This window comes from Cheilinus undulatus, linkage group 10 (assembly GCF_018320785.1).
Source record: "Cheilinus undulatus linkage group 10, ASM1832078v1, whole genome shotgun sequence".
Classification (NCBI taxonomy): Eukaryota; Metazoa; Chordata; class Actinopteri; order Labriformes; family Labridae; genus Cheilinus; species Cheilinus undulatus.
In genome coordinates, this window is record NC_054874.1 from 34,841,910 (window position 1) to 34,867,913 (window position 26,004).

At 37.9% G+C, this 26,004-nt stretch overlaps 1 protein-coding gene across 6 annotated transcripts in view; it reads right to left on the reverse strand.

The window, feature by feature from the left end:
• Nucleotides 1–26,004, reverse strand: part of gria2b (glutamate receptor, ionotropic, AMPA 2b) — a 126,716-nt gene that overhangs the window by 32,978 nt on the left and 67,734 nt on the right. For 5 of the 6 annotated variants that reach the window (XR_005992448.1, XM_041797306.1, XM_041797305.1 and 2 more), the window contains exons 4-6: nt 7,923–8,119; nt 2,976–3,029; nt 2,744–2,902 (exon numbers count right to left, since the gene is read on the reverse strand). Coding sequence is in view for 5 of the 6 variants with exons in the window: in XM_041797306.1 (XP_041653240.1) it covers nt 2,744–2,902; nt 2,976–3,029; nt 7,923–8,119 (410 nt within the window). In the remaining variant the exon portion in view is untranslated. Of the gene's footprint in view, nt 1–2,743; nt 2,903–2,975; nt 3,030–7,922; nt 8,120–18,979; nt 19,004–19,161; nt 19,230–26,004 lie in introns of all 6 variants that reach the window. The other variant, XM_041797309.1, reaches the window with a different exon arrangement.

A 26,004-nucleotide genomic window follows, 5' to 3' on the forward strand; every position in this document is an offset into this window, starting at 1 on the left:
TATAATATCCAGAGTGCTGTATCAGGGTTGAACATGACAACAACTCACATTTTAAATGAAAATCTCCATTTGACTGCAGATGTCAGGTAATGGAAACACACTGCATTTTGAAGAGATGGAGAATTTAAATGGCCTGTGCCACAGCTCAAGCAGTAGCCACTGTCCTGGGCTCTTTTTCCCTCCAGGCCTCTTAGTTGGTCATGTGACTGAAAGCTATGAAGAAGCCACTTTGTTGAACTGGGCTCCATTCCTTTATTATAATTAATCTTAGGACTGTTTAACTGCTGGTCATATGAATTTCTTTTCTTCCTCTGCTTTGCCTTCAAGATGTTTTTCCTCGATGCACCCAGATCTTGAATCAATATCAGGCATAGATGACTTCAAGTTAATCCCATGTGTCTAAGTAACATAGACTAATTAGTGGGATTTTCCCAAGGTGAGTAATTGTAAATCCAAATAAATACAAATTTAAATGAGGTTTTATCATCTGAAGTTAATAAAACACTCAGAAAACAGTCCCAGTTGAGCACCAACCAACATAGGATCATTTAACCATAACTAGGTAACTCTGCTTGACTATGATAAACATTTTTATTCTTATTTTTTATTTATTTGTGAAAAAAGTGCATTTACTTAAAAGACGGCATGGGACCAAAAGCACCTTAACACATTTTAGATGCTATTATTTTAAAAGTAAACATGTTAAGTGGGGACAGTAAGGGTAAATCAATTTTGATTGCTTTTGTGCTTACTCGCTAACATCATGCCACCCCTACTTAAGTAAGGGCACCCCAACAAAAATTTTCGATCCAATTGATCGCTAACAGGCATGTTATGCTACTTTGATCAGCTGCATAAAGGGCTCTGTTGATGGGAGAGAGGAAGCAACAAAAAAGAGCAGTTACATAACTTTAACCCAGGTATAAGTCAGACATCTTGTGGATGTATGACCAGCTTTCTTCTACTGATAAGAAAAACTCATTGAGACAGTTCTGTGACTGCTCTCGCTTATTTAAAGCTGCCCATAGACAATCGGTTCTCTGTCTGCTATAACTGTAAACCAATAAAAATACATCCAGATCATTACAGAGGGGGTTGTCAGATGGAATCAAAATCCCAGTGTTTCGAACATGGGTGTGGGTCTACAGCATCCATGGTGTAAAATTCTTGGACTAAAAGAGAAGCATGCGTTGCCTCCATACAATTTTATCAACATATTAAAAGTCAGCAAGTGAAAAAACACTGTCTTGATACTTTAAATGTGCCAGAAAATAAACCTTAAAAGAAGACAATAGAATATAGTATGAGTAAAAGAAACAGCCATTTCTTGTTAATGCAGAGACACAGCAAAAATTCATATCCTGGTATTTTATCAGGGGAAAACGATAAAGGATATGTCAGTTATGATTGAATCAAAGATGAAAACTCACCCTATGAGCATGCATGCAGAGTAGATACTTTGTTAAGGACAGCTAAAAGCATAACAGATACTTGAACTCTGTTTAAATAGAGCAAGAATCTTGAATGACATACAGTACACAAAATCAATAAAATAGGTCCGTTTCGTACCCTTCTTTAGGAGTAGTGGGGGGTTGCACTGGGGTATTAGGCAGCCAACTCAAATGAATGGTAGGGGAGATGCTGTTATCATGGGATAGTGGGTGAAATAAAATGTATGGAACATGCATGCACTCTCAAAGCTTTTGTAATTATATGCCTTTAAAAATATTTGTCCAGTCTCCTTTAGTCACTCGTGTTTTATTCCATCTAAGGTCCAAGCTACAACATTTTTCATTGAATAATTCAGGTGGTCGAAGAATCTCTGAATTTTGGCTTGCAATTTTCTGTTCAGGAAGTGGAGGTAGGTCCTGACATAACTGGTTGAGACCTACAGATCTAAGATGAACCACTCAGCCAGTGTAAATGCTGTTATGCTGGCCAACTCATATATCTCAAGCAAAAAGCCTGTCCCATCATATTTCAGTGAAAATAATTAGTTTAACTAGTATGACCTTCAGCTAACCCATCAAATAAATGAGGATGACCAACTTCAATCACTTTGATAGTAAAGTGTACGCCTCTTTCCGCACATTTGCTCATTATCCTCCCTTCTCTGTATTAAGGGATCTTGTCCTAATTAGGGTGCATATTCTATGTCTGCTGGTGTTTATCTGTTGTGTTTTGATGTTTGTCTGTTGTGTTTTGATGTTTCATTAAGCTTTCCGTGTCCTAAAAGCAGTGTCCACGCAGTTTTCAATGTTTTTTCTTTCTTTTTTTTTTTTCAGGGCAGAGATTTTGAGGTTCAGTTCTAAGAGCATGCTACATAAAGGGCTATTATTAAAATAAATATATGGTTATACCAGATTTTATTATTAAATTTAGTCCAATAAATTCCTGGTTTAATAGCATATTGCATGGGTATAATTCTATACAAATGCAAACACTGAGCTCAGGGGAAAATACATGTGTTTGTGTAACAGTGCATTAAGATCTGAACTTATGTATAGTGATGTTTAATAATGCACACGCTGAGTGCGTGTGAGTGTAAAGTTGTGTGATGCAGATGGAGGCAGCATAATTCACTGTGAGGTTACAAACACATTAGAGGAAGTGAGGCAGATTTAAGTGCTTTTAGTGACACTTTCAACGGACAATCCTGCACCACAAAAGAAAAAGCATGCGTGTATGAGTATCGTGACCTGCACTAAGGCATGTACTGGCAGGCATTTGAACATCTACTCACTCTTATTTTACTGTCAGCACCAGGATACTCCTTTTCTTCCAGGGCCTCCCATCTCTGGTCAAATTTGGACACCAACGGATCATCAAAATCAACGATCTGAAAGCCTGACACGTTGGCTCCGCCATACTGAATTTTGGATAAATCCCCATCAATGAAACCCTAAGACAAAAACATAAAATTAATCATTTTTTGTTTCCACACAAAAGCAAATGCAGATATTGTGTAAACTTACCAGATTGGCTATAATGTAGTGGTAGCCTTTGACATGTCTGCCGATTGTGATAACCTATCAGGACAGGGATAAAACAGATAATTAAGATCCCATTAAATGTTAATGAAGAACTGGATTTTGAAGTTTAAAGGTCAAGGTCACCGGGCCTCATGTACACCCCTTGCCTCTAAGATTTCTATCAATTACATTTCCACAGAAACCACCCCAGCCCTTCCTGTACCTACCGCTGTATCTGCACTTTTTTTTTTGCTTCCCTGTGGAGCAGTGGTGGCTGGTGCATTTTTCTTCAGGGGGGTACAACAAAATCCCAGATTGATATGTTATGTATGTAAGGTACATCAAAAGATGTTACTACACCGAGAGTTAAGTTATATTAATATGCCTTTGTTACATCTGCATTTGTTTGGTTGATGAACAAATATTAAAATAAGATGGCTATAATAAGGGTGATCAGCAGCCACAAGTAGCTAACTCTTATCAAAGTCAACTTATTTTTTTAACTTATCACACACTATCAACTCAATACATTACAAAATTATGTTAAAGAGCTGATTGAATGTTTATTTGAAGTAGAAAATTTTACAAAAGGCATAAGGTGCAAGTAGTCACTGCTTCATTAGTAACTGGTTGAGTAAAAAAATATATACACCAGACCTGAATGCAGCAAAAATGCTTAAACCCACAAAACTATTATTTATTGATTGATTTAATTACTTACTTCTTAATATTAGTCACAGCTTTGTTGCTGTATCCTGATATCTGGCAGGTTAGGTCCAAGCTCTTCAATTCTAAGTGTCTCCTTCAATGTCCTCCTCTCAAAACGCCTTATTCTTAAACACTTGACTGAGTTTTCTTATTGCATTTTGCTGTCTTCCTAGCATTTCTTGATGAGCAAAACAACAAATGCAGGCGCAACTTCTGGCAGAAAGCCAGAGATGTACCGCCATGGTGTAAGACTTCCTCTGTGTGTCTCAAATTACGAAGTGTATCTCTCTGCTGCCACCTGTTGGCATCTGGCAAGTGGTTAGTGGTAATCCCTTCGGGGCGCAGTCATGTTTTGCCCACAGAGCTCCTATCTCTGCGAATGCACACGCCCAGCTTATAACGAAGGTCTATGGAAGGCTGTGGGCGCAGGAGCCCAGCGCCCCAGGGAGGAAATGAGTACAGGAAGTAAAGGCAAACGCTTAGAATGTTCATGATCTAATGATTTATTGCACATTAAACATTTAAATCTCTTAATAAATCATCTTTATAGTGCACGATAGAGTTTATCTATATTCATATAAATTTAATGATATTTAAAGCAAATGTTTTAAAAATTATTCAACGAACTTAAGATCTGTCCTCTCTTTGTGGAGAGTCATGTGGGGACGGTGCCCCTATTGACCAGCCGACACTGCTGTGGAGGCACAAAACTCCCAGGTAGCAGTTTGTTGTTTTCTTGATAAACCTTACATAGCAACAGTTATGAACTTGTTGCTTTGCTTCCACCCAAATATTTGATAACACCACAATGACAAGGAGTAATCACAAAGTAAGAGTGTTCAGTTGTGCTATCTCACAATTATGGATTGCTGAAATACCCTCTTTGAAATTGAGGATGCAGTGGGGTCTTTAAATTTATGAAAACAGTCTTTGAAACATTAAACTGAACTTCAGATTTTATGTGTATACAATATATTTTAGCCCTAAACCATAATCTTTTATTCAATTTTGACAATGCTTATACAGTTTTTAAATTTACACAACTCATGACCTTCAGCTGTCTCAGCTGATATTTTATTTCATTAATATTTTTTGAAAACTTACATTGTGCCTTAATAGCCCAAGACAGAATGACAACCAGAGATAAGACAAGCATAAATGCAATTACAGTTGTATTAAAAATACAAAAATCTACCTTTTTCAGACAATAAAATTTGCCCCTATCAACACTAACATGCCTGTCAGTTCTGGCCATTATCACTTTAAAAGCAGCAGCGCTCACAGTTACAAATGCTTCTAAAGAGAGATATCCACTCCCCTTATCAGCAAAGCAACAGAGAAAGCAGAAAATTGCAGAAAATATTTCAGCATTTCAGTCCTTCACATAAACGAAACTCCTGAAACTAATCCTGCTGCTTGACTGGCGTCGCTGTTTGTCGGGGCAGCTACTTGAAGCAGATTTGAATAATAATATATTGGATCTTCTACATTAATGCCTTTGACATGAAGCAAGAAACTTCCACCTGAGCGGGTTGTGTTTTTCCCAGATAAACAGGCGCTGAGGCTGTGGGCATTGATTTCATTCAGTGCCGGTTAAACAGACGTCGGCATGCTTTAAATGCTAATCGATAAGCCCCTCTCGCGGGTAAGAGAAGGAGTCAAAATAACCTGTTTATGTGCATCTGTTTTGCCTTTAATTGCAGTTTTGTTTACAGCCTAAAAGGACAATTAGTGTAATTGTTATGGTGCTTTTCTACATCTGCTGGACTGCCAGGTCCATGAGACAATGTTGTTTTTCTAAGTGAGATTCAAATGCTCATATTTCAGCTGATTATCACTTTTGTCCTACAGGAGTAATTAAAGGATAATACGGTTGTTAGCATTCTCTGCATCTCCATAAATAGAAAAACACTGCTGAGTGTTTTTTTAAACTTCCTGATGCTTTTTTCCCCTCATGAGATTTTCTTCTTCCTTGGCTGTCAAAACTTAAATTTCATGACTGAAAACGTGAAGCAGTGTACCAATTAAATACTTTATTTTGTAAAACATTTCTTTTTCTGTTTTGTAGACTGTGCTAAGACAAGATGTTTAACTTTGGTTAGGCCTTTCATGTGATTGAACTGTGACTGACTTTTATGTGGCAACTATGTCAGTTCTCAAAATTTGGGAAACATATCCTACAAAAATGTAGTTTTAATCAGAAGCAATAAAATTCCCCAAAGCTCTCAGAAATCAGCTTATGGTGGCCAATGCCAGAAGACTCAAGGTAGATTCTTCTAGGTTTTTATAACTGACTTTAATACTCTTCCATACGTTTTTACAGTCATCCTGGGGATTTTTATCAAGCCTGCTGATCAGCAAAAATTATATCCTCTTACTTTGGCTGGTCTTAATTTTATAGCACTGAGTACCATAAAACAAACTAGTTGGATTGTGCAGCTTGATATGTGCCCTGAAGCAAATGAGACTTTCGACAAAATATGAAAAATTGAAATAAAGTCGTATGTTGGCTCATGAGGGTTACACTCAAGTATAACGACTCAGCCAAAGTGACGAGAAGCCACACCAAGTACAATATTCCTCTGTGAACAGAAATGAAGGCTGTTGGCGCAGGCTGCTAACTTGCTTGAATTAGCATACCAGGCTCACATCATTTACCCACAGACACAATGACGCTGTGATGAATTTGACTGTTTTCTGAGCATTCCACTTCAGACTAGTAAGTTAAATGCAATTTCAATGCCCGTTCATCTGAATAGCGAACAACCTCCATTGAAACCCATTTAATCTCACTTTTACAGACCTATGAGTCACACATCACAAGGTCTGTCTAGCCCCAACTAGCGCAACAAAAGGGACATGTAACTAAATGGGTGCCAGTACTCAATTAATATTCTTAAATTTCCCTTGGATAGTGCATATTTTGGATATGAAAAGCCTGGAAAATTTGAAAAGCTTAAAATGCCAGTTAAAGATTCCTGCAAATCATTTCAAGAAGCCTTAAAATAGCACATAGAATTTGCAAAAGAAGTTTTAACACTAATGGTAACATTTGCTGGATATTAAAAGTGACCTTCCTGGTTGGTGCTGTGAGCATTCTAGGATTACTGGCACTGCCAGGCAGGCCACTTTAAACAACTTTTCTCCCTCATTGTGTGAAATTCATCCACAAAAACTATATATGTCAGTATACTGTTTAGTAAATACACCTTATTTGTGAGTCATCAACTTACTCTAACTCAGGTGGACTGCTTCACATACACATTGTATGGGATATATTTTATATTCATCTGGGCAACCACCCATAAAAAGCATTTGTAATTCTTGGAGGGTCACTGGACAAACATTGTGTCTGTCACATTCATTACATGCCAATTCAGAGGGGGCAAATCATGATGACATAGTGGACGCACAGCAGACGCAGTCGTGATTCATGAACCATTAAGCCAGTTGGTGATTCAAACTCCTGCCAATGCTGCACAGGAGAGGAGCAAATCAATCTTTTCTGCCAAGAAAAGCTTTCAGTGTGGTTCTTTGCTCTTCTTTAAATAAAGAAGTGTTGTCCAGTCTTGATAAAAACTGCTACTACAGCTACATCTGAGCTGATTGCTTAACCAGCGGCAGCTATTATGTACTGGTTTGCAGCACAGCTAACCATTCATATATTAATTGCACACTCATGCCAAGGATGGTTGGGAGAAGAGCAAAATCATCTTTTCTGCCCAGAAAAGCTCTTCAGTAAATAATGTTGACAAATTTTTAGTTAAACTGCCATTAGCCTTATCCGAGCTAGTTACTTCACTGCCATTGTACTGGCTTGCAGTACAACTAAACCACCTCGTTCTGGTCAAACCTTGGTCTTCATCTGCTTTGTAACGTAATCATCAATTCAAAAAACTGCATAATGGGGTTGAGCCTGGGCAGTTAAACTTGCAACCAACTGTAGAGATGAATCATCACAAGCACGTGGCAAAAGAACATGAATGAGATGCAATGACAGGAGGGCAGCTTCCTGTTACTGCCACTTTAAATACAAAACAGTCTTCTGTAAAACAACCAGTATTTCAATGCCAAGGATAAACACGTGTTCCACTGTAGTGTAAAACAAGTTCAACCACAGAGATAGTTTACATTTTCAATCAAAGCTTATAAAGGTAACCTAATATCGGCCTTGCTTACTGAATTACCAAAAGAAACACTAAGCATTTGAGAGCAAAGTAAGAGCAAAACTGTACACTGTACCTGCTCCATGATGTCTTTGACTTTGTCCTGTTCACAGTCCAGGATCACCCTCCTCTCCTTCTTGTTCTCCAGATCAGTAAACAGCGAGCGGTACGCCTCATCCTTCCTCTCATCCTTTAAGTTCCCAACGTTGATGGCTGTCACCTGCCATTTCCTCTCTGCAGCTGTGTCCAGAACAACCTGCAGCGTCGTCAGGCCTGGGGGTGGAAATAAAGCAGGATTAAAATGTTATTCATACGATCTGTCTTCATGATTTATCTATGCTCTTCCTTGGGACCCAAAACTTCTGGAGGAATGTTGAAGTTTTTAGAGATAACCAGCTTAAAAAGGGACTATAACCATTTTACCATTACCGGAAGCTGGAAAAAAAGAAGATATTATGCATTTTCTATGCACAGTATGTGTCTTCATGCCATTTATGCAGAGAATTCCTTATTTCCCTGTAGTTAGCTTTCTAATATATTCAGGGCTTCATTTGGCACCATTTTGTGTGATCATATAGTACAGGCACAGCTGCACGGCAAGGCAAAAGAAAGAAATATGAAAATAAACAGAAAACATATTCCGTGGCAGACTACACTTTTCAAAAGCATGGGTTTTTTTTTTTTTTTTTATTGCAGATTGTCTGCACTGTGTCTGCTTATTCAAACCCCATGGAGGCTGGAGTGAGACAAAGCTTTATGTAAAGAGCCCATCAAGATGAGTCACAGGTGTTCAGGTATGAACCTGACCACATGTGGGCGGAAAGTGGCTCTAACAATACACTTAAATGCATCGACAATAAAAGTTTATATTCCTAAACAATGACTGAGTTTTTAAACAGAGTTCTTTATTCTTATGATTTTTTTAAGATATTTTTTTTTATAAACTCAGAGGTCGCAGTGGATCAGGCTGCTATGCCAGAGGCAGAAGGATGTGTTCAGAGCTCTATAAGCCCCACAGAACTTAAAGAATCATGGGGTTGTTCCAACAGAACAAATGCTCAGCAGTCTTACCCAAAACAGAGCAGACTTCTTTAAATCCTCTTGTTACTGTAATTTAAAGGGAGAATGTTACATAAAAATCTGCTTATTATGTATTTTTGTGCATATATTTTGTTTAAGTAGTTCACAACACCAGAATTTTGACTTCAATATAATACCATAAAAAATTGATATTGATATCTGTTTCGATAAAACTGCAACTATTTTTCTAGTATTGTTTCATTAGTAAACAGAACAACAAAGCACATGTAATGCTTTCAGAGTAATAAATATTACTAGTATGGGGACAAAAAAAAAATAAACTTACCACTAAAAGAATGTCTAAATTTTACATATTTTATAAAAAAAAAAATCATGTTACACAATCTGGCACCAGTCCTTATTTATTAGGAACTTATTGTTAGTGGTTACTGAAAAATAAATACATATTTTCTCCTCAATCTCTCTATCTTTGGAAACTGATTGGTGCAGAAAGCACTGAGCAACGTCATGCCCCTTGCCTTTGCACTTTTCTGTTATCGTGTCTGATTGGTTACAAACACATGCACCTTCACACATCAAGTCAACCACAGCGCTTATGTGAATGAGAAAGTGTCTTCATGGAGTCGGCTCTGGCAGAACAGTGAGGAGAAAATGTTCTCCCTTTACTTTGTGTCATGTTGTGCAAGGGACAGGGAGCGGGTGGCTCTCAACAGTGTGCTGGCTCCCGTCATATGCACTAAAGGGCCCATAGAGCCGGCTTGTTGCGACTGACACATCACCAACATTTGGTTAGGCCCACAAAAAATGAAGTATGCCAATCCAGTCTGCCTTATCAACCTCGGGCGGTACAATGCAGTTCTGGCAAACTCAGCTCAAAAGATGGAAGACATCAATTATCCATTGCAGATCTACTGATAAGTGAAGTATTTCAAAGTACTACTTTGTTTTAGCACAAACTACCAAGATTAGTACCAGAAGCAGCTGACCTGCTTCCAAACTTATTTCATTCATGTGAATTTAACTTTTGGTCTCCATACAAAAAAATAGTTTTGTTGTTTCATTCATTTTAAAGGGCTAATAACATTAGCTGTTCGGCTGGGGAAACATTTCGAACATACGTAGGAGGAAACATCTTTGTGTTGCCACCAGCAGCCATGTTTCTTCAAGGGTTATGCTGACAAGTATGTCATAGAAGCCAACAGCTGAACATGTGCTGGCATTCCCCACAGTTAAGAGATACAAAGCAAAACCAAGAGAAAGGCTGTTTAGAGCCACTTAATAGATAAAGGGTCAAAATCCTCCCCTGGTACTTGATCCATAATAATTTGATCACAGCACACCCATTTAGACCACAGATGACTGTTAAAAGATGGAAAAGGGGTTATAACTTGTCCCCATTTTTGCAGTCCATGTTGTCAAACTATGTAATGTAACGAAAATATCAATGCATGTTTCTGTTACTCTTTTCAGTCTGTAGTAATGGTAGCATTACACAGATGCAGTGGCTGGGACAAGGACGGGCCTGGGCCAAGCAGAAAGTTGTAGTGAACTTATATAAGTGGGTAAATCTACCTATGACCAATTCTCTGATGAAGTGGATCTGTATTCAACACTGAATCACGTCATGTTTGGATTGTTAGGGCCGATGATAAGAGGAGGACTGTACTGAACTATCCACAGTGGCCGCTTTAGTCTTTCGTTGGGACTACTCCAAATAAACCACAATGGTTAGGTTTACTGTTTCAGCAGAAGTTACAGTTGAAATGATTATTTATATGATGATATATGACAATTGACAGTAACTTTCAGAGTGGTGTCTAGATAGCTCTGGTTAGTTATTTGTTTGGACATTTGTCGTGTTGCCAGTAGAGGATGGTATTTGGCTGTTGTAAGCTGCTGTTACATAAGCAGATAATGTGTTAATAGGCTAACCTAGAGCAGGCAGTGCAAATGTGAAGCTAAGTGCTGTTGTTGTTTATGCGTTAAATGAAGACGTAGATTGTGCAACTGACTGCATGTGTGTAAGGAAACACTCAAAATTTTCATTGTTTTTTAAGTCACCTTATACAGAGACACATAAAAGAATGTCTGTCCTCATTCATTTCTAAGGTTGGGTCATGATTAATATTTGTCAAGCAGGCTGGAAACTTGGGTTTCCAGTCAGGTTAATTTCTACTGTCTCATTCTCAGGTCAGGTTCAGAAATAAAAAACTGTGTCCCCAGACATGAGGCTATTTTTATATGTTTTATTGCTGTTAAATGCAGGTTATTAGTCATACATGGCTACCTAAATCAAATGTTCAGTGGTTGCTCTGAATAGAGACAATAAAGTCTTGCGTGAACTCTGGTAAACTGTTCCACTGAGCTTCTTACAAGCCTTGACTGTGTGGTTTCTGTTTTTACAGGACTTTATTTTTTAATCTGAAGCACATTTCGGTCTATTCTTGTGTTTTGATTTGCTTTCAAATTTGTAACATTTCTCAATATATGGCATGTTTTTTTCATTTCAGTCATTTTGGCTGTTGCCTAGCCTTCGTACCTGTTGGCCACCGTACAATTGCTTATTGAAAACTAGAAAGAACTGCCTGGTGGTTGCATGCCATATGAGAAATCATTGTTGGACAGTGATAGTAGGGTGGTGGGTCAAGAAGAAAGGCCATGGGGTTTTCTGTGGTTGTGTGATTTATAGCAATGCTAGAGTGGCCATCTACTCAGTTCATCCTTGAGTCATGGTGAACATTTGTGCAAAGTTTGAAGAAAATCTGTCAAGCATACATGAGATACTGTGTTAACAAGACTGGCTCCTACTGAGGTACAAACAACCCAGAAACGTCATGCCTTCAGCTTCAACTTTCACCTGCACAGAGGCACAAAAACAGGAAAAATCCCCACTCTGTTAGAGTGAGCAAGTTTGAAAGAAAAAATCTTTGACCCCTGAGATCCTCTTTTTATTTCCTACCTCAGAACAAGAAAGGCTAATGGTATAGTGAAGAACAGACAGATGCGACCATATCCGGGTAATTCAATGACATGCAGCAGCTGTCTATCACTCTGAAGAGCAGTCTGTTAGAGGCACATTCAAACTTATTCTCCTATCACCCTCTTCATCTAGTTTCACAGCTGAATCTCTGCTCATATTGATCCCTGGTCTGCAGAGGGCATTTGGAGAGCGCTTTGATAAAAGGGTCGAGTGTTTCAGCCCGCCTTGCTACAGCGAGGTGAATTACAGATGTAATCAATTTCATGCGACACGGCAGCAGCCCTTTTTTATGATGTGGGGATGAAAATGGAGGCTTGCAGTTTTATCTGAATGAACTATACATCATAATTACAGTAAGGTCATTATGGTGTGGTTAAATTTGACTGTCTCATCAATGCTTATTAAATGAGATAATTAGAATTTAGAGCGATTCACCATGAACATAATGAAAGGACAGAAGCAAAATGTGGGAGTAAATGTTGATGCTGCATTCAAAGTGGTTAAGATTGAATTATAATTTTACACAATTAGAGACTTTGATCAATACGTAGGGGTGATACTGTCCTTGTGCCATACATGTTAATGTATTAAGTGCCCTTATAGGTCAACAAATGTCAAACTTCACTGTTATTTTCTTATTTTTCACAAGTAAATGGTGCCTGCATTTTTGTTCTGAGAAAATCCTGTGATGTAGCAGTCTCATCACATTTCTGAATTAGCATTTATAGCTGCAGGCCCCTCATTCTACCTCACACTTTACATGTCTACAGCTTTCCCTACAGCGACAGCGTAATGTTTACCCAAAGATTTAAGACTGAGCCTGTGCAAAGATAGAAAATGTGTATGAAATAGGGTAACAAGACATCAGAACATCTCTTTAACCACCATTCAGTAACCGTAGCAACTGTTTTTTTTCTTCAGCAGTAAAATGGACCTAAGCATGAGCAAAAACAGCCATGAGCAAGATTTAAAAAATAGATTAAGATGTTAACAGAGTTTGACATTTGAGCTGTTGTAAGGGGCTTTCTGAAAGTAAGAAATAAGTGTAGTCCACCATCCCTTTCAACAAAGGCTCTGCAAAAGAATTGCTTTAAAATTAATTTATATTAAAGAATGCTTTCAGTGGGATTTCTTAAGTTTTTTACTACTCAATTCTGCTTTCTAAAGATGCAACAATCTCTAACAGATGTAAAACAGCCTATGTGGCATTGTAATCTCTGGGGATGTGTGATGAATCAGGCAAAAATTGTCACTTTTGGCAACAGCATACCATTTACTCTGATAACAACAGAAGCATTTCTCTCATAGCAACTCTTGTTGTAAAATGGTAAAACAGAGAAAAGAATAATCTAGTTATCTGTTGGTGAACAAGCAAGAAAAATACAATTTTTTGTAGCAAGGCATATCAACACAACGAGCCTAAATGACTCAATTACAAATTGATACCATCACAGAAGTCAAAGGAAACTGGAGCTTCTAGATTCTTGGAGCTAGTAGTATTTAACCCTACAAAGCAGATGGATTGGCCAGATTCCACATCTGTCATCAGGCAAACCCATTTTGCAAAGCTCAAATCTAAAATGATTGCGCCAGGTCTGAGAGTGGACCTAACCACATTCGGTGTCATTAGAGGAGAACACAATGATAGCTTTGGGTGTTTATTAGTTGTACTGGAAGCCAATAGTAATGACAGCTGCCTGTGCAGCATTTAGCTTGGATGTAGCTGTAGTATAGCAGCAGTTTTATCAGAAATGGACATTTCTTCATTAAATAAAGAGGAAAGAAAAGAACTGAAAGCTTTTCATGACAGAAAATATGTTGTCGCTCATCTCTTAACTAGGAATGGATGGTACTATGGTAATACCGTATACGAGAAAATAAAAAAAATAACCACGGTATTGCTTTAATTACCGTCAAGACAGTACTGTGTGAGAAGCCCATGTTTAAAATAGATGCCATGAGAGTATGAGTCCATTCCCACCAGCAGCACCACTGTCTCTGCCTGAAGATTCTTCAAAAGTGATGATGTTTGGCTAATCTGGCAAATGACCAAGGCATTCATACATACTGGTGCATAGAGACTTGTGCACCATGGCCAAGCATAGTGCTGTCATCGCAGTGCCATGCAGCGAGGTATAGTCTAGTAGGTCAAACTGTTAAACGTGCACCGCTGGCTATAATGTGATCCACAACAATGTAAGTTATCAATAAGCTTCATACATAACCACACGCGCTGCATACATAACCACACGCGCTGCATCCTTTAACAGCAGCAATGACAAGCACAATTTAAACCATCAAAGGGTCTTAAAAAAGTTCAGACTTATTTTTACTGCTTTTTGTGTTAAATAGATAAATTGAATCAGTGCTGTTGGTCATTTTAGACACTGAAGTATTTTGTGATGTTTTATAAGCTTTGTACGAAGTGAACTCGCAGAAAAGCAGAGCTCGGCATTGTTGCAGAAATAATATTTAAGGCCAATCATTATCTGTTTAAAAGTACACTAAACATTACTTAACATTTCCAGATCTTATAATAATAGCTGGTTATTAGGGGGGGGGGCGAGCGGAAAAGAGCACATGTCTGTGCAGAGAGGAAAAAGAGAGAGAGATGCCATTTGCATCTGTGTCATAAAGTTCAGTTCTGAGTGTTGAAATCATGTACTAACATAGAACTGGTACCAACTCATCCCATACCTAATTATGAGACAGATTTGAATGTTCCACTTTGGTACCTCAGATGACTCAAATGATATCCAACCCTGCTCCCTACCTGCTTCAGCAGTAGTTTGTGATAATAACAGGCGGGGTTTAGTTGTACTGTAAAGCCAGTATATACAATAGCTGCGGCCAGTATAGCTATAAAAAGGCCTTCCCTTCCCAAACACTTTGCATGGAAGGTTTCCTGGATGACTATGAAATGTAGACCATTTGTGGCATGTCAGGTTAAGTAGTACTGACAAAAAATACAATGCTCTTTGGAGGAGGGCATGAACGGATCTGGTTAACAATTAAAGAAATAAAAGGACTTACCTTTAAAAAGGTTAAAAAAAAATTATTCTGGCATGTTCTTAAAGTACAGCATGATTCAAAACACAAGGTTCAGCATGTTTCAGCAAACAGCCTTCTTCCTGAAGGAGGCAGAACTACTCACAGGCTGGACTTTGAAACACGCTGAAGCTTGTGTTTTTAATCATGCTTTACTGAAAGAACATACAATAAAATAAAAGCATTTCAAACCTGTCAGAATAAACTCAAACTCCAATTGTAATCACAGGTGTTAAATATCTCTATATATGATTCAAGGTTGGACTGCTTCAAACAGAATACCCACAACAACCAATAAGAGTGAGCAGACCAGGAACATCACAGACAGAGATTTACGGCTCACAAACATAAACAAAAATGTTCCCTCATCTCAGGCAGGATTTGCCCCACATTATTCTCCCCTTTTGTGCAGCAACTGGACAACCAGACAAGGATTTTGGTTGTCCCCTGTTTTTCTTCTGAAGTCAGGTTTGATCAGGTGAGTTTCTGTGATATCTTGTGTGGGGAATCTTCACTGTGAGTTTGTTGTTACAGAAGGCAGGCGTGTCATCTCATGGTCTGGCTAAGTCAACTAGGTACATTTGGGGGTTTAAAGATGAAAATTCATTTAAAAACTGGCAACATTTCTGTAGTCACCCATGTTTTTTAAATCTTTTAAAATGATAGTCAGCCTTACACAGCATTCAGCATACAGTTTGGATAGACTCAGTGACCATCACTAGTTAAAAAAAAATCACCCAGTGGGCCCACTCCACCTGAAGTTTTTTTTCTCTTTTTGTTATCCTTATTCCTAAGAAATTTTTTAGGACTAATGTTTTTGGTCTGAACTACAGCTGGTTTAATTCTTTGCACTAGAGAGGAATGAGTTTTTATTGTTTAATTTTAAGCATTTTGTCAGGATTGTCTCAAGGAATCATGCAAACTTGCTATTTAATAAGGAAAATTAATTTGTATAACAACTCATCACTTGCACAAAAATGTCTTGGCATTTGTTTTTACAAAACAAAACAGTTGAACATTTATCTGTATTGATATTGACACTGGCTAAAATGAGTTTGAAAATATCATCATATCAAATATCAGCCAAACTTCAGTATCATGCATCCTTACCTTCATCTTTAATTTGATAGGACATTTGTTATTGTATTGAAATTGAGGTAGAAATCTGTATTCCTTTGTGTTATTTTGACTGCCTCAGCCTGGGAGTGCTAGATTAAGCCTTAAAAACACAAGAGGTAGGACTACATGAGATTTTCACAGAATCCTACACCCATTTTGGTGGTGGACTAGATATAAATGGAGCCTTTGCAGAATATATTTTTCAAAAATTATTTGTTATTTATTTTGCCTTAATATTTAATATATTATTTTATAAATGTTTGAAACATTATCCATGTAGCCACAATTTTAACATTGTGATAACTTGACTAAAATAAAGTCTTCATTATTCCTCTGGTTCAAGTTGACCTGGGAAGCTCACAGACCACAGTGTTTTATGATGCATATTGCCCTTGGATGAGAAAGCCTTATTATTGCCTCTGCATACAATGAGACATATGCTGTGCCGTGGCTCCCAGCCAAGCTTATGCCATCCATTCACACAGGCACAGAGCAGAAGTGACCTCTTATTTACCCCTAAGTTACCCTGGGTTTAAAAGGTCAGGGGAGACATACATTAGAGTTCAATGTAACGTTTTGTCCCTCAGCAATCTGATTCTGGAGTAAAAGTCACATTAACATCCCTTTTCCATGACAAGATTATTCCTCTAGTGACCACACAAGCAGTCATGACTGAAAAGACATAACTTCATGCTTGTTGATCAAAAACATCTGAATATGATGATGTATGTGACTGTATAAGCATATGCATAATGTGATGCAGAACTATTTAAATGAGGCAGGACAGGCTCATAAATAATGCATCCATGAAAGCAGCTCAATGCCTACAAATGCAGCCTCATAATGGCCTTAATCTCTTTACATCGAGCTATTGTTTCCTTCATCATACAGTGTCGTAAAAGTCCAGCATCATTCCCCCAGGTATAACTGTCCTCTCTGCATTATTACCTCTCAAAGTATCACTTACATCTATCTTTATGTGGGAATAGGCTCTTAGAAATGTTTCCTACAGTGATGCAATTAGAGGAATACAATAAGTTAGTTCTTCAGAAACAGAGTAAAGATGGTTATGCTCATGAGAACAATTATGACATAATTTTCTAAATACACAGGTCTAGAGTTACCTGATGAAATAAAAACTAATAAATGCATATGTGAAATGGATATATCAAGAGTTACAGCCAAGTGCACGCAGCCACATACAAATACATCCAAATCAAGAACAGCCCCATGTGGTATCCACATCCCAATCCAGGTGTTAGTAGTGCTCATTTCTTTTTGCTAAATGTTAGTAAACAACAAATGAAGAACAAGCAGGCACAACAACTCAGAAAGAATAAAGTTACATGCAGTAGCAACTAGCAAGAAGAAGAGCCACGAGACCCACCAGCCTTCTCAACTTCCCTGCGTTGTTTTAAAAAAGATGTTAAAGCAGAGACTGTCGAATACGTAACTAATGCTAAAACATTTTAAAGGCTACAGGGGGGTATATGGTCTTCAATTGTGTATTTAGCCTTACAAGGACTGTTAGGGCTCAGAGGAGTGGTTAAGCACATGAACAGCCACCACACCCACCTTTTAATTTTTTTTTTAATTTTTGCTCTTTGTTTGATGTTCAACATATTACACACCACAATGTTCAAAGGTAGGTTAAAAAAACACTAGACAGAACAAATTGTAGCTGTCACTGTCACAGTTCAAACTAATAAATGAGAGGAACCTAGAAATATGCATCTGCAACTGCTAGTGGTGTAAAGATAAACTGGTCTGGACTGGTTAACTGATCTTGATGTGCATTGGTCCATTGAGCCCTGGATCTGTAAAGATGTAACATGATGGGTTCACTGAGGCTCTGCTGCTTGTTATCATGGCCCATTCCATGCTTTGACTCAGTGTCTTTAATACCATGGTGTAGGGCTGCAACAAACAATTTCAATCATCGATTCATTGGATTATTATTTTACCAATTCATCAATAAATCTGATGTTTTGTTTGTTTGTTTGTTTGTTTTTTGTTTTTTTTGTTTTTTTGTTTTTTTTTTTGGGGGGGGGGGGGGTTAATCCCTTAATTAAAAAACAGAACATGGAAGAAGATTGGCAAAAATTAGAGGAACAGTGTTAGTATCCACAAAACATGGACAATACAGTTCAACATACTGAACAGAACATATTATACCCCTTCAGACAACATAAAATCAATAACAGCATATCTCCTATGTGTTAAAGATGTAAAATTGTTGAAGGAGATCTCTACCACATGATTTGGAGTCGTCCTGTGAAAGACGCATTCTGAAAAAATACCATAGCACTATCCTCAAAGATAATTAATTGACATATCTTGTATGCATGTGTGTATTTAATATTATTTATATATTTTTCTGATATTGTTCTATATTTGTCATGTTTAAATATTGTACTTTACTATTATATTGGTTTACTTTTTACAAGTGAACTATTATAATTAATTAATCATATACACTATTATAATAATTTTTTTTAATGTATTGTTAGGACTATGTATGTTGAATGTCCTTTAGCTCTTCTTTTTTTTTTTTTTAATTTGATTTAATTTATTTAAGTCTTAAAATCATTGTTATTGTCCATGTCCTTAAACCTCTTAAATGTTTACCTATCTTGTTTTGTTTTATGTTGGAAACATGCAAAAAACTATATGCCAGCAGTGGATTCTATTTGTGTATTTATTAAAAAACAATCTTAAAAAAAAGAACATGAATATTCCAAATAATGTCCCAAATGTCTAAAATCTTGAAACGAAAACTACATCTTTTAAAATTCACTTAAATCAAGTTACTTTAAGATGCCACAGAATAAACACACACAAAAAAAGATAAAATAAAACATGAAGATTTTATATATATATATATATATATATATATTTATTTATTTATTTTTTCCCCTTAGAATAAGCCTCTTATTCATACATACAGGGAGGGTCCCCCATGGGCGTAGCTATGGGGAAAAAAAGAGTATGATTACCAGGGCCCACAGAGAAGGGCCAGGAATGTGTATGATTTTTTTAAGTAATTAGTGTCATTATTGAATCAAAAGTGATTATATGAATCGGTCAACAGACTGAAATTTGTATCAAACAGAGTTGAATAACATACTGGTGTCCTTGCTCCTCCCCTTTAAAATGTCTGTATTCCACTCCTAGCTCTGCATGGGAGAGTGGAGCCTGAAGAAGAGGAGAAAAGTGACCGTAAATTGGAGGAGAGATGCCACCTAAACACTATAAATCTGGTGCCCAAAAGAAAGAACAGAAAGAATAGAGGAAGAATGAGGGAAACAACTCACAAACTTCTTTTCAAAATAATGTGAGTGCAAACAACGATTTAGTTAATGGCTTTAAGGCTGCCAGCCTTTTCTAGCCTGCAGCACTGTGTTATATAACATTAACTAACCAGTGTTTTGATAATTAATGGATAATTCTTAACATTAACAATGTAAGTTACAGCTAATGTTAATTCAACTCCTGATGACTTGACTGACAGAGCCTCTGCATCCCTGTCCGTATCTTTGCATCCGTAGCACCTAACCACGTCAATGTAAAAATAAATAAATAAATAAATAAAAAATTACATCAGAACTGTACAGTGAATCCAAACAACCTATCCTTGAGGTTTTTGAAGCTAAAGCTTTGGAAATATATTTGATTTTGTCCTGAATTTATATCTTGTTTGGTTTCTGTCCATTGAGTGTCTAGAACAGCAGTGTAAGTATTTTCCTAATGTGGGGGGGTTAGAAAGCTACAATGGTATATAGAGTGTCTCATACTTTGGGAATATACTACTTAATGCATAAACTGATGTGAAGGAAATAATACGAGTACATTTAATTTAACCATAGTAAAAATGTTGCTCATAGGTAAATTATAGTTCAAAAACAAATTAAAATGCATTCATGTTTGTAAAAATGACACATTAGTTGATTGGCTAGCCGGCAAAGGGGGCCCTTGTGTATTTTCTTTCTGGGGTCCCAAAACCCCTAGCTACACCCTTGGTGTCCCCACTACAGACACCTGCATCTTGAATTTTTGCATTTTACATGTCTCTGCAGTACCACATGGGAGCAAATAACACATACAACTACCTGTGATAGTTACGGCCTGTGGTCTATTAAACATGACACAAAAAGAGGAAAACAACAAAATATGCATAATCAAAAGCAACATAGAAAGGAATAGCTTATCTGCCCATTTGATATTAGTAAATAAATACAACATATATGCAAATTAAAATCTGTACATTTTAAAACAATACATAAAACGTATGATTATGATTGTTTTGTTGTGCTGGTTTCTTCCTCTTTTTCACTGGGTGTTCAGTAGCAGTATAGCAACCACTAAAAAACATTACTGCCAACTACATTGCTGGGTAAATACGGACACATTTACTTCCTTTTATCAAAATGGTTCAGACGTATTCGTTGTGTCACTACTTGCACCAAACTGTGACCCTCGAATGGTCACGGTTTGGGATAAATGCAAACACTGTTGCATTCCTATTCTACATACTATACCTTTATTGTATATGGCTCTGTATGTCTGTTTACATTTCTTGTGTTGTCTTAGGTTATCCATTGTGTCTGCCTTCTGAGGACAATATTTTTGGGGGGCTAATGATAAATAAAGTTGAATTTATCTTAAGTTCTAAGGTCAGAGTTCTAGAATTAGGCAGTTAAAAATTTAGGTGAAATTAGAAGAATTTGACACTGTGTATCCAAGAAAAGTTACAAACTCTTCTGTGGGGGCTCTTCTAGTCACTACTTAGAAATAACAATACTTTTAACCCCACAATTGAGCATTCAAGTAGACTTGCACTGAGAGAAACTAAACTCTGCCTTTAAAGAAATGGTGATAAAAACCCCAAGTTGTGCCAAAATAATTTCCTTTTTTTCTTGCTCTTTCTCTTCTTTTATGCCTTTTCTATTAATCCAAGCAGAGAACCCAAATCACAAAGATTTAGAGGGGGAAATGTTCCAAAGTCTAACTGAGAACATATCTGCATTCAGTGAGACAAAGAAATGTAATTAAGAGTGCCTCAGAGCGCCTTTCCTCCCACATACATGCATCCATTATCTAAACCGACTTACTGACAACAGCTGACAATGCTGGTGTCTGTTCATCCATTAGTCTCAAAGTGCTAATAGAATTCATCATAACCAGTGGCAGCTCTATTGCCTCCTCTCCCTTGACTCCCTCTTTGACTGAGAAACACCCACACATGCATCCTTGCATCATTTACCAACCCGCTCAGTCACTCACAATCTCTCTCTGTCTCTCTCTCTTCACACTTTGGTTGCCATGGGAATGAGTGGATCACTCTGACCTAATTAGACAGCCATGCAATGATGAAATATGCACAACAGGCCCTTTAGTGGCACCAGGGACGTACAGTAGGAGACAGCGGGTCAGAGTAAGCTTTAGCAAGAGGACAATTTAGAACAGCGGGTTGAAAAGTGCCCTCTGGTTGTGGAGAGGAGCTGCAATTTAGTCTGCCATCAGTCAGAGCGAGGCTGACTGGGAAGATAAGCTGGGGATTCTGGGAGAAGATGAAGAAGAGTATAGAAAAGACATGGGAGGGGGGCAAGGGTCAAGAATATATGGATGTGGAGGGGATAAATAGCATCAAAACTTGTACCTGGTAATTTATAATAACTACATCTCTCATCATAGCAGCACTCCCGTCACATTGTGTAAAATCTGTCTTTGCTTTTGCAGCCAAACTTAATTATATGTATGAAAAAAGCTAACAACCACTTAGAATGAGCCAAAGACCCTGTATAAAGATGGACGAAACCACAGCAGCTTGGGAGTTAAACTTTTAAAACAATTTAGTGTTTCGGCTGGTCACTTGCTGCTGTATAGTTCATAAAACCCAACTCCTCCATGTGAACAGATGGAACACGGCCTTACCTACTATCTTAAAATACACACATCACAAAATTTTTGTCAGACTCAAAAGTTGTTATAGTGATTTAGAGTAACAACAGCTTTGTGGACAAATATGGGTCCTTGCAGCATTCTTAACCATATTAGCAGACGAAAGGCACAAGAAAATACACTATAAGCTAAATCATGAGTTACTGAACTTCTGTAACTGTGAGTGCCTGCTTGAAACCGACTCAAGAATCTGCCATGGATGGTAGCATTCTGGACAGTCTTTGAAATGTTATAGGTAAGTTAAATGTGGTCATTGAAAAGAGCTGGGGTAAAAGAGTAATTTAGTAGTTTGATAAGAACAAGGCATTTCAAGTCAGTGTTGATTTTTGAAACAATGTATCGCTTTTCTTTTTGGGTGGGTCTTGGGGAGGCTCAGCTTTTCATAGCTTCATGTAAGGAAGGCTCCTGGGAAAGATGGTTGAGAAACACTGGTGAAGACCAATAGACAACAAGGGTCAGGACATCACTGGGGTTAGGAACCTCCCCTCACAGTTGTTTCATCCATATGGTCCAATGGCACCTTGTGAGAGCTTGATGGTGAGCTCAGAGCCTCAGAGCCATACCACTCCATGCTCTCACCATCCAATATACCCACACATACAGCTGATGTTCTGTCTCAAGCCCAGTTCAGACCAAAGATTCATGAAATGACGAGACCATTTTAGAACGCCACTGGTGCCAGTCGCAGCTGTCTAAACCAAACTGTTGCAGCTGAAATCAGGCCATCTAATGATTTTGCCTGCAATTCAGTTCGACAAGTAACAGACAGCTGGTTTTACAACACTGCAAGCAGATAAATATGAAATGGGGAATAGAAGTCTTGTTTTGATAGGCTATAAAAACCTACAAATATTTGTTCAAAGCTGAATATTTCATTAGAAGAAAATCAGGCAAACAGCATTGCTACCTTCAATGGCATTGCCACCTTTACCGGACTAGGCTCCAAGTAGTGACAGTGCCAATAACTACCTAACCATATGGGCCCTCATGGCCCCCACAGTTAAAACTAAAAAAGCACTTGGAGAGCACAGACCTCCACCATCAGCCCTATCTCCCAATAGTGAAGAATCTTTTAAAAAAATTCCTGGATCCATCCCCATGTGCCCCCCCCCACCACGGCATTCAGCGATTACTCCCTCCCCGGTGGGGTGGAAACACGGTGAGGCAAAGCATTGGCTTTGCTATGGGTGGACTTCATGGTGGAAGCATTGCCTGCTGGTGCCAACAGATGCACTGACAGTCTCACCCATGGTCTGACTGGATGATTGGAAGTCATGGCAGAGGGTGAATATTCCTCTATTCCTCCCAGCATTGTGAGTATTCTCGCAATAATTCGCTGTCTTTCTCTCTGTTACGCTCCGACTTGTCTCCCCGACCGGGCATGCATCTTTCAAACTCTATAAACTCCAAAACTTTGAATAGAAAAACACCCAAAATGCTGCTGGGATTGAAGTTACTCATGTCTGCCAGAAAAAGACTGAATTTGCTGAGAGAACACTAATCAAAAGCTTGTGCATTACTAAGCTATTTTATATAATTAGGAGAGTTATACATAAATTCATCCCTGCAGATGTCAACAAGAGGAAAAAAAATGCAACAGAGGCCAAAACTGTTTTTGGACCAAGATGTACACATGTTCAATTTTGCTGTTGAGGATTTTAACGTGGGAGATTTATGGTAATTGTCTTGCTTTTAGGACCAACCCCCAGTGGCAAGTGGAGGTTTTGCATCTTTTGGCAATTTACCTAAGTGGACAGAAAGGATGTCTTTTTGTCCAGCAAAAAGAGAGATACTGAATAGGTTAAGTCAAGATGGAGTATGTGTTTGACTGGGGAGAAAGTGCAGAGGGAGAGTCATACCGATGGAAAATGACTGGGAGTTAAAGGTAATACAGAGCAGAGATGCATTAAATCCCCTTAAGGCACTGGTACTATTCAGCCTTAACAGTGGTGTGCAGTCAGCAAGCTTCTCAGAGTAGATTCACTTTTTATTTCTTGATGCCTCTCAGTGCATTCTTTAAATGTTCAGGGCATTCACTCATCAATATGGTTTTAAAAAATAGACACTATTTAGTTCACAAAGGGAGGTAATAAAGGAGCTTATAAAGTATGACATAAGAGCAAAGCAGTCCTTTTAAAAATAACTTGACAGTGCTTTTCCTCTGTAACTGGATACTATTGATGTATTCAGTCTATTATTTCTTTGCAGTAACAAAACAGAAGCAACTCAATTTGAAGATGTTATTTTACTGTCTCCCCTTGATCCCTCTGTGATGCACAAGGCTGCACTGTCCCTCAGTTTTATAGGTCACAGGATCAGACTTAGCAGATGACACAGTTAAATGAGTTACATGTCAAAGTAAAAATGTAACTGTGGCCGGTAAGGGCATATGGTCTGCAACAGCCAGATGCACTCTAAATGAAACAAAGCGGCTTCAATAAGAGAAACGCTTCAACTTTAAAGATGCAATCAAAACTCCCAATGAATTTCAAAAGGGGAAACACGATGCAACTCTAGGATCGTTTTGAGTGTGGAAACGTTTCTGTATTAGAAGCGCGTTTGTCATTCATGAATTTGTTTTTGATTCTTGGAGAGTGTTTTGTCTGTTGCATCACTTGATTGCGTCTCTAAAGTTGAAGCGTTTCTCTTATTGAAGCCGTTCTGTTTCATTTAGAGTGTGTCTGGCTTTTGCAGACCATTTGCCCTTACCGGCCACCGTAAAAATGAGATAACACACAATTTGAAATCAGAGTTTACTCAATACCACACAGTCCCCTGATTTCCTGCTTTCAGTACTTTTTGACTTTTGGTGATTTTCTTGGGCAAATCATTTCATATCTGGTTCAATATAAATCATGACTGAGTTTAGTCTACTGGTCTAAACTAAAGAAACATCTAACAGTTAGAACTGAACACTATTTATCAAAGACGGGATCATAGCTGCAGTTAATAAATGGATGGAAGTTGGTTTGCAGAATGTGGCTAACATTAGCAGTGCTAGCCTTCAGGCTTCTTTGCAGGTTATTGTCCATATTCCTGTGTTGATTATCATCACTTACTATGTTAGTTAGATGTATCACTTGACAATAGCCTGTATAACTTTATTTCTGTTTTCTAGATCAAAATAATGTTTAACTGCACTATTCCTTCAAAAGGCTATCAGTGCTATCAGTTTGCTGTTGTTAGCATTTAGGGAGATTATGGTAGTGTGGCAGCAGCAGTTCACTGGAGTTACAGTGGCTACTAGTGGTGGGTGGATGGGCTACAATTTGGACAGAGTATTTTACCAGGACTGTGCACCTGAAAATTTCGTAATCTTTAGAATTATGTAAAAAAGCAAGTAGTTCAGTGCTGACTGAGCAGTCAAACATTTAGTCAAATTCAATCGAATCATGGGCATCTCAAGTAACTTTGCATGCCATGGGTCTTTCATGAGAAGTGCTTTAAGGCACTACATCACACCAGCCTTCAGTTAAAACGCCTGTTTTCATATCTCTGTACTGTGTAATTTAAGGCTTAGGCCAAGAGATAAAAGAGGATAGTGACGGAAGAAACTAAGATGAGAAAAAATTGATCTTTTGTGCCAAAAAAGACAAGAAAATGATAAAAAGAGAGTCATATTTAACTTGTTTCTGCAGATATGTGCAGGTACATCTCAAAAAATTAGAATATCATGAAAAGTTCAATATTTTTGTCACTCATTTCAGAAAGTGAAATCCATATATTATATAGACTCATTACACATAGAGTCAAATATTTCAAGCTTTTATTTCTTGAAATGTTGATAATTATGGCTTACAGATAATGAATACTTAAAATTCAGTGTCTCAGAAAATTAGAATATTGTGAAAAAGTTCAATATTGGAAAGTCATGATGTCACACCCTAATCAAAACACCTGCAAAGGTTTCCTGAGCCTTTAAATGGTCTCTCAGTCTGGGTCAGTAGGCTACACAATCACGGGGAAGACTGCAGACTTGACAGATGTCCAGAAGACAGTCATTGACACC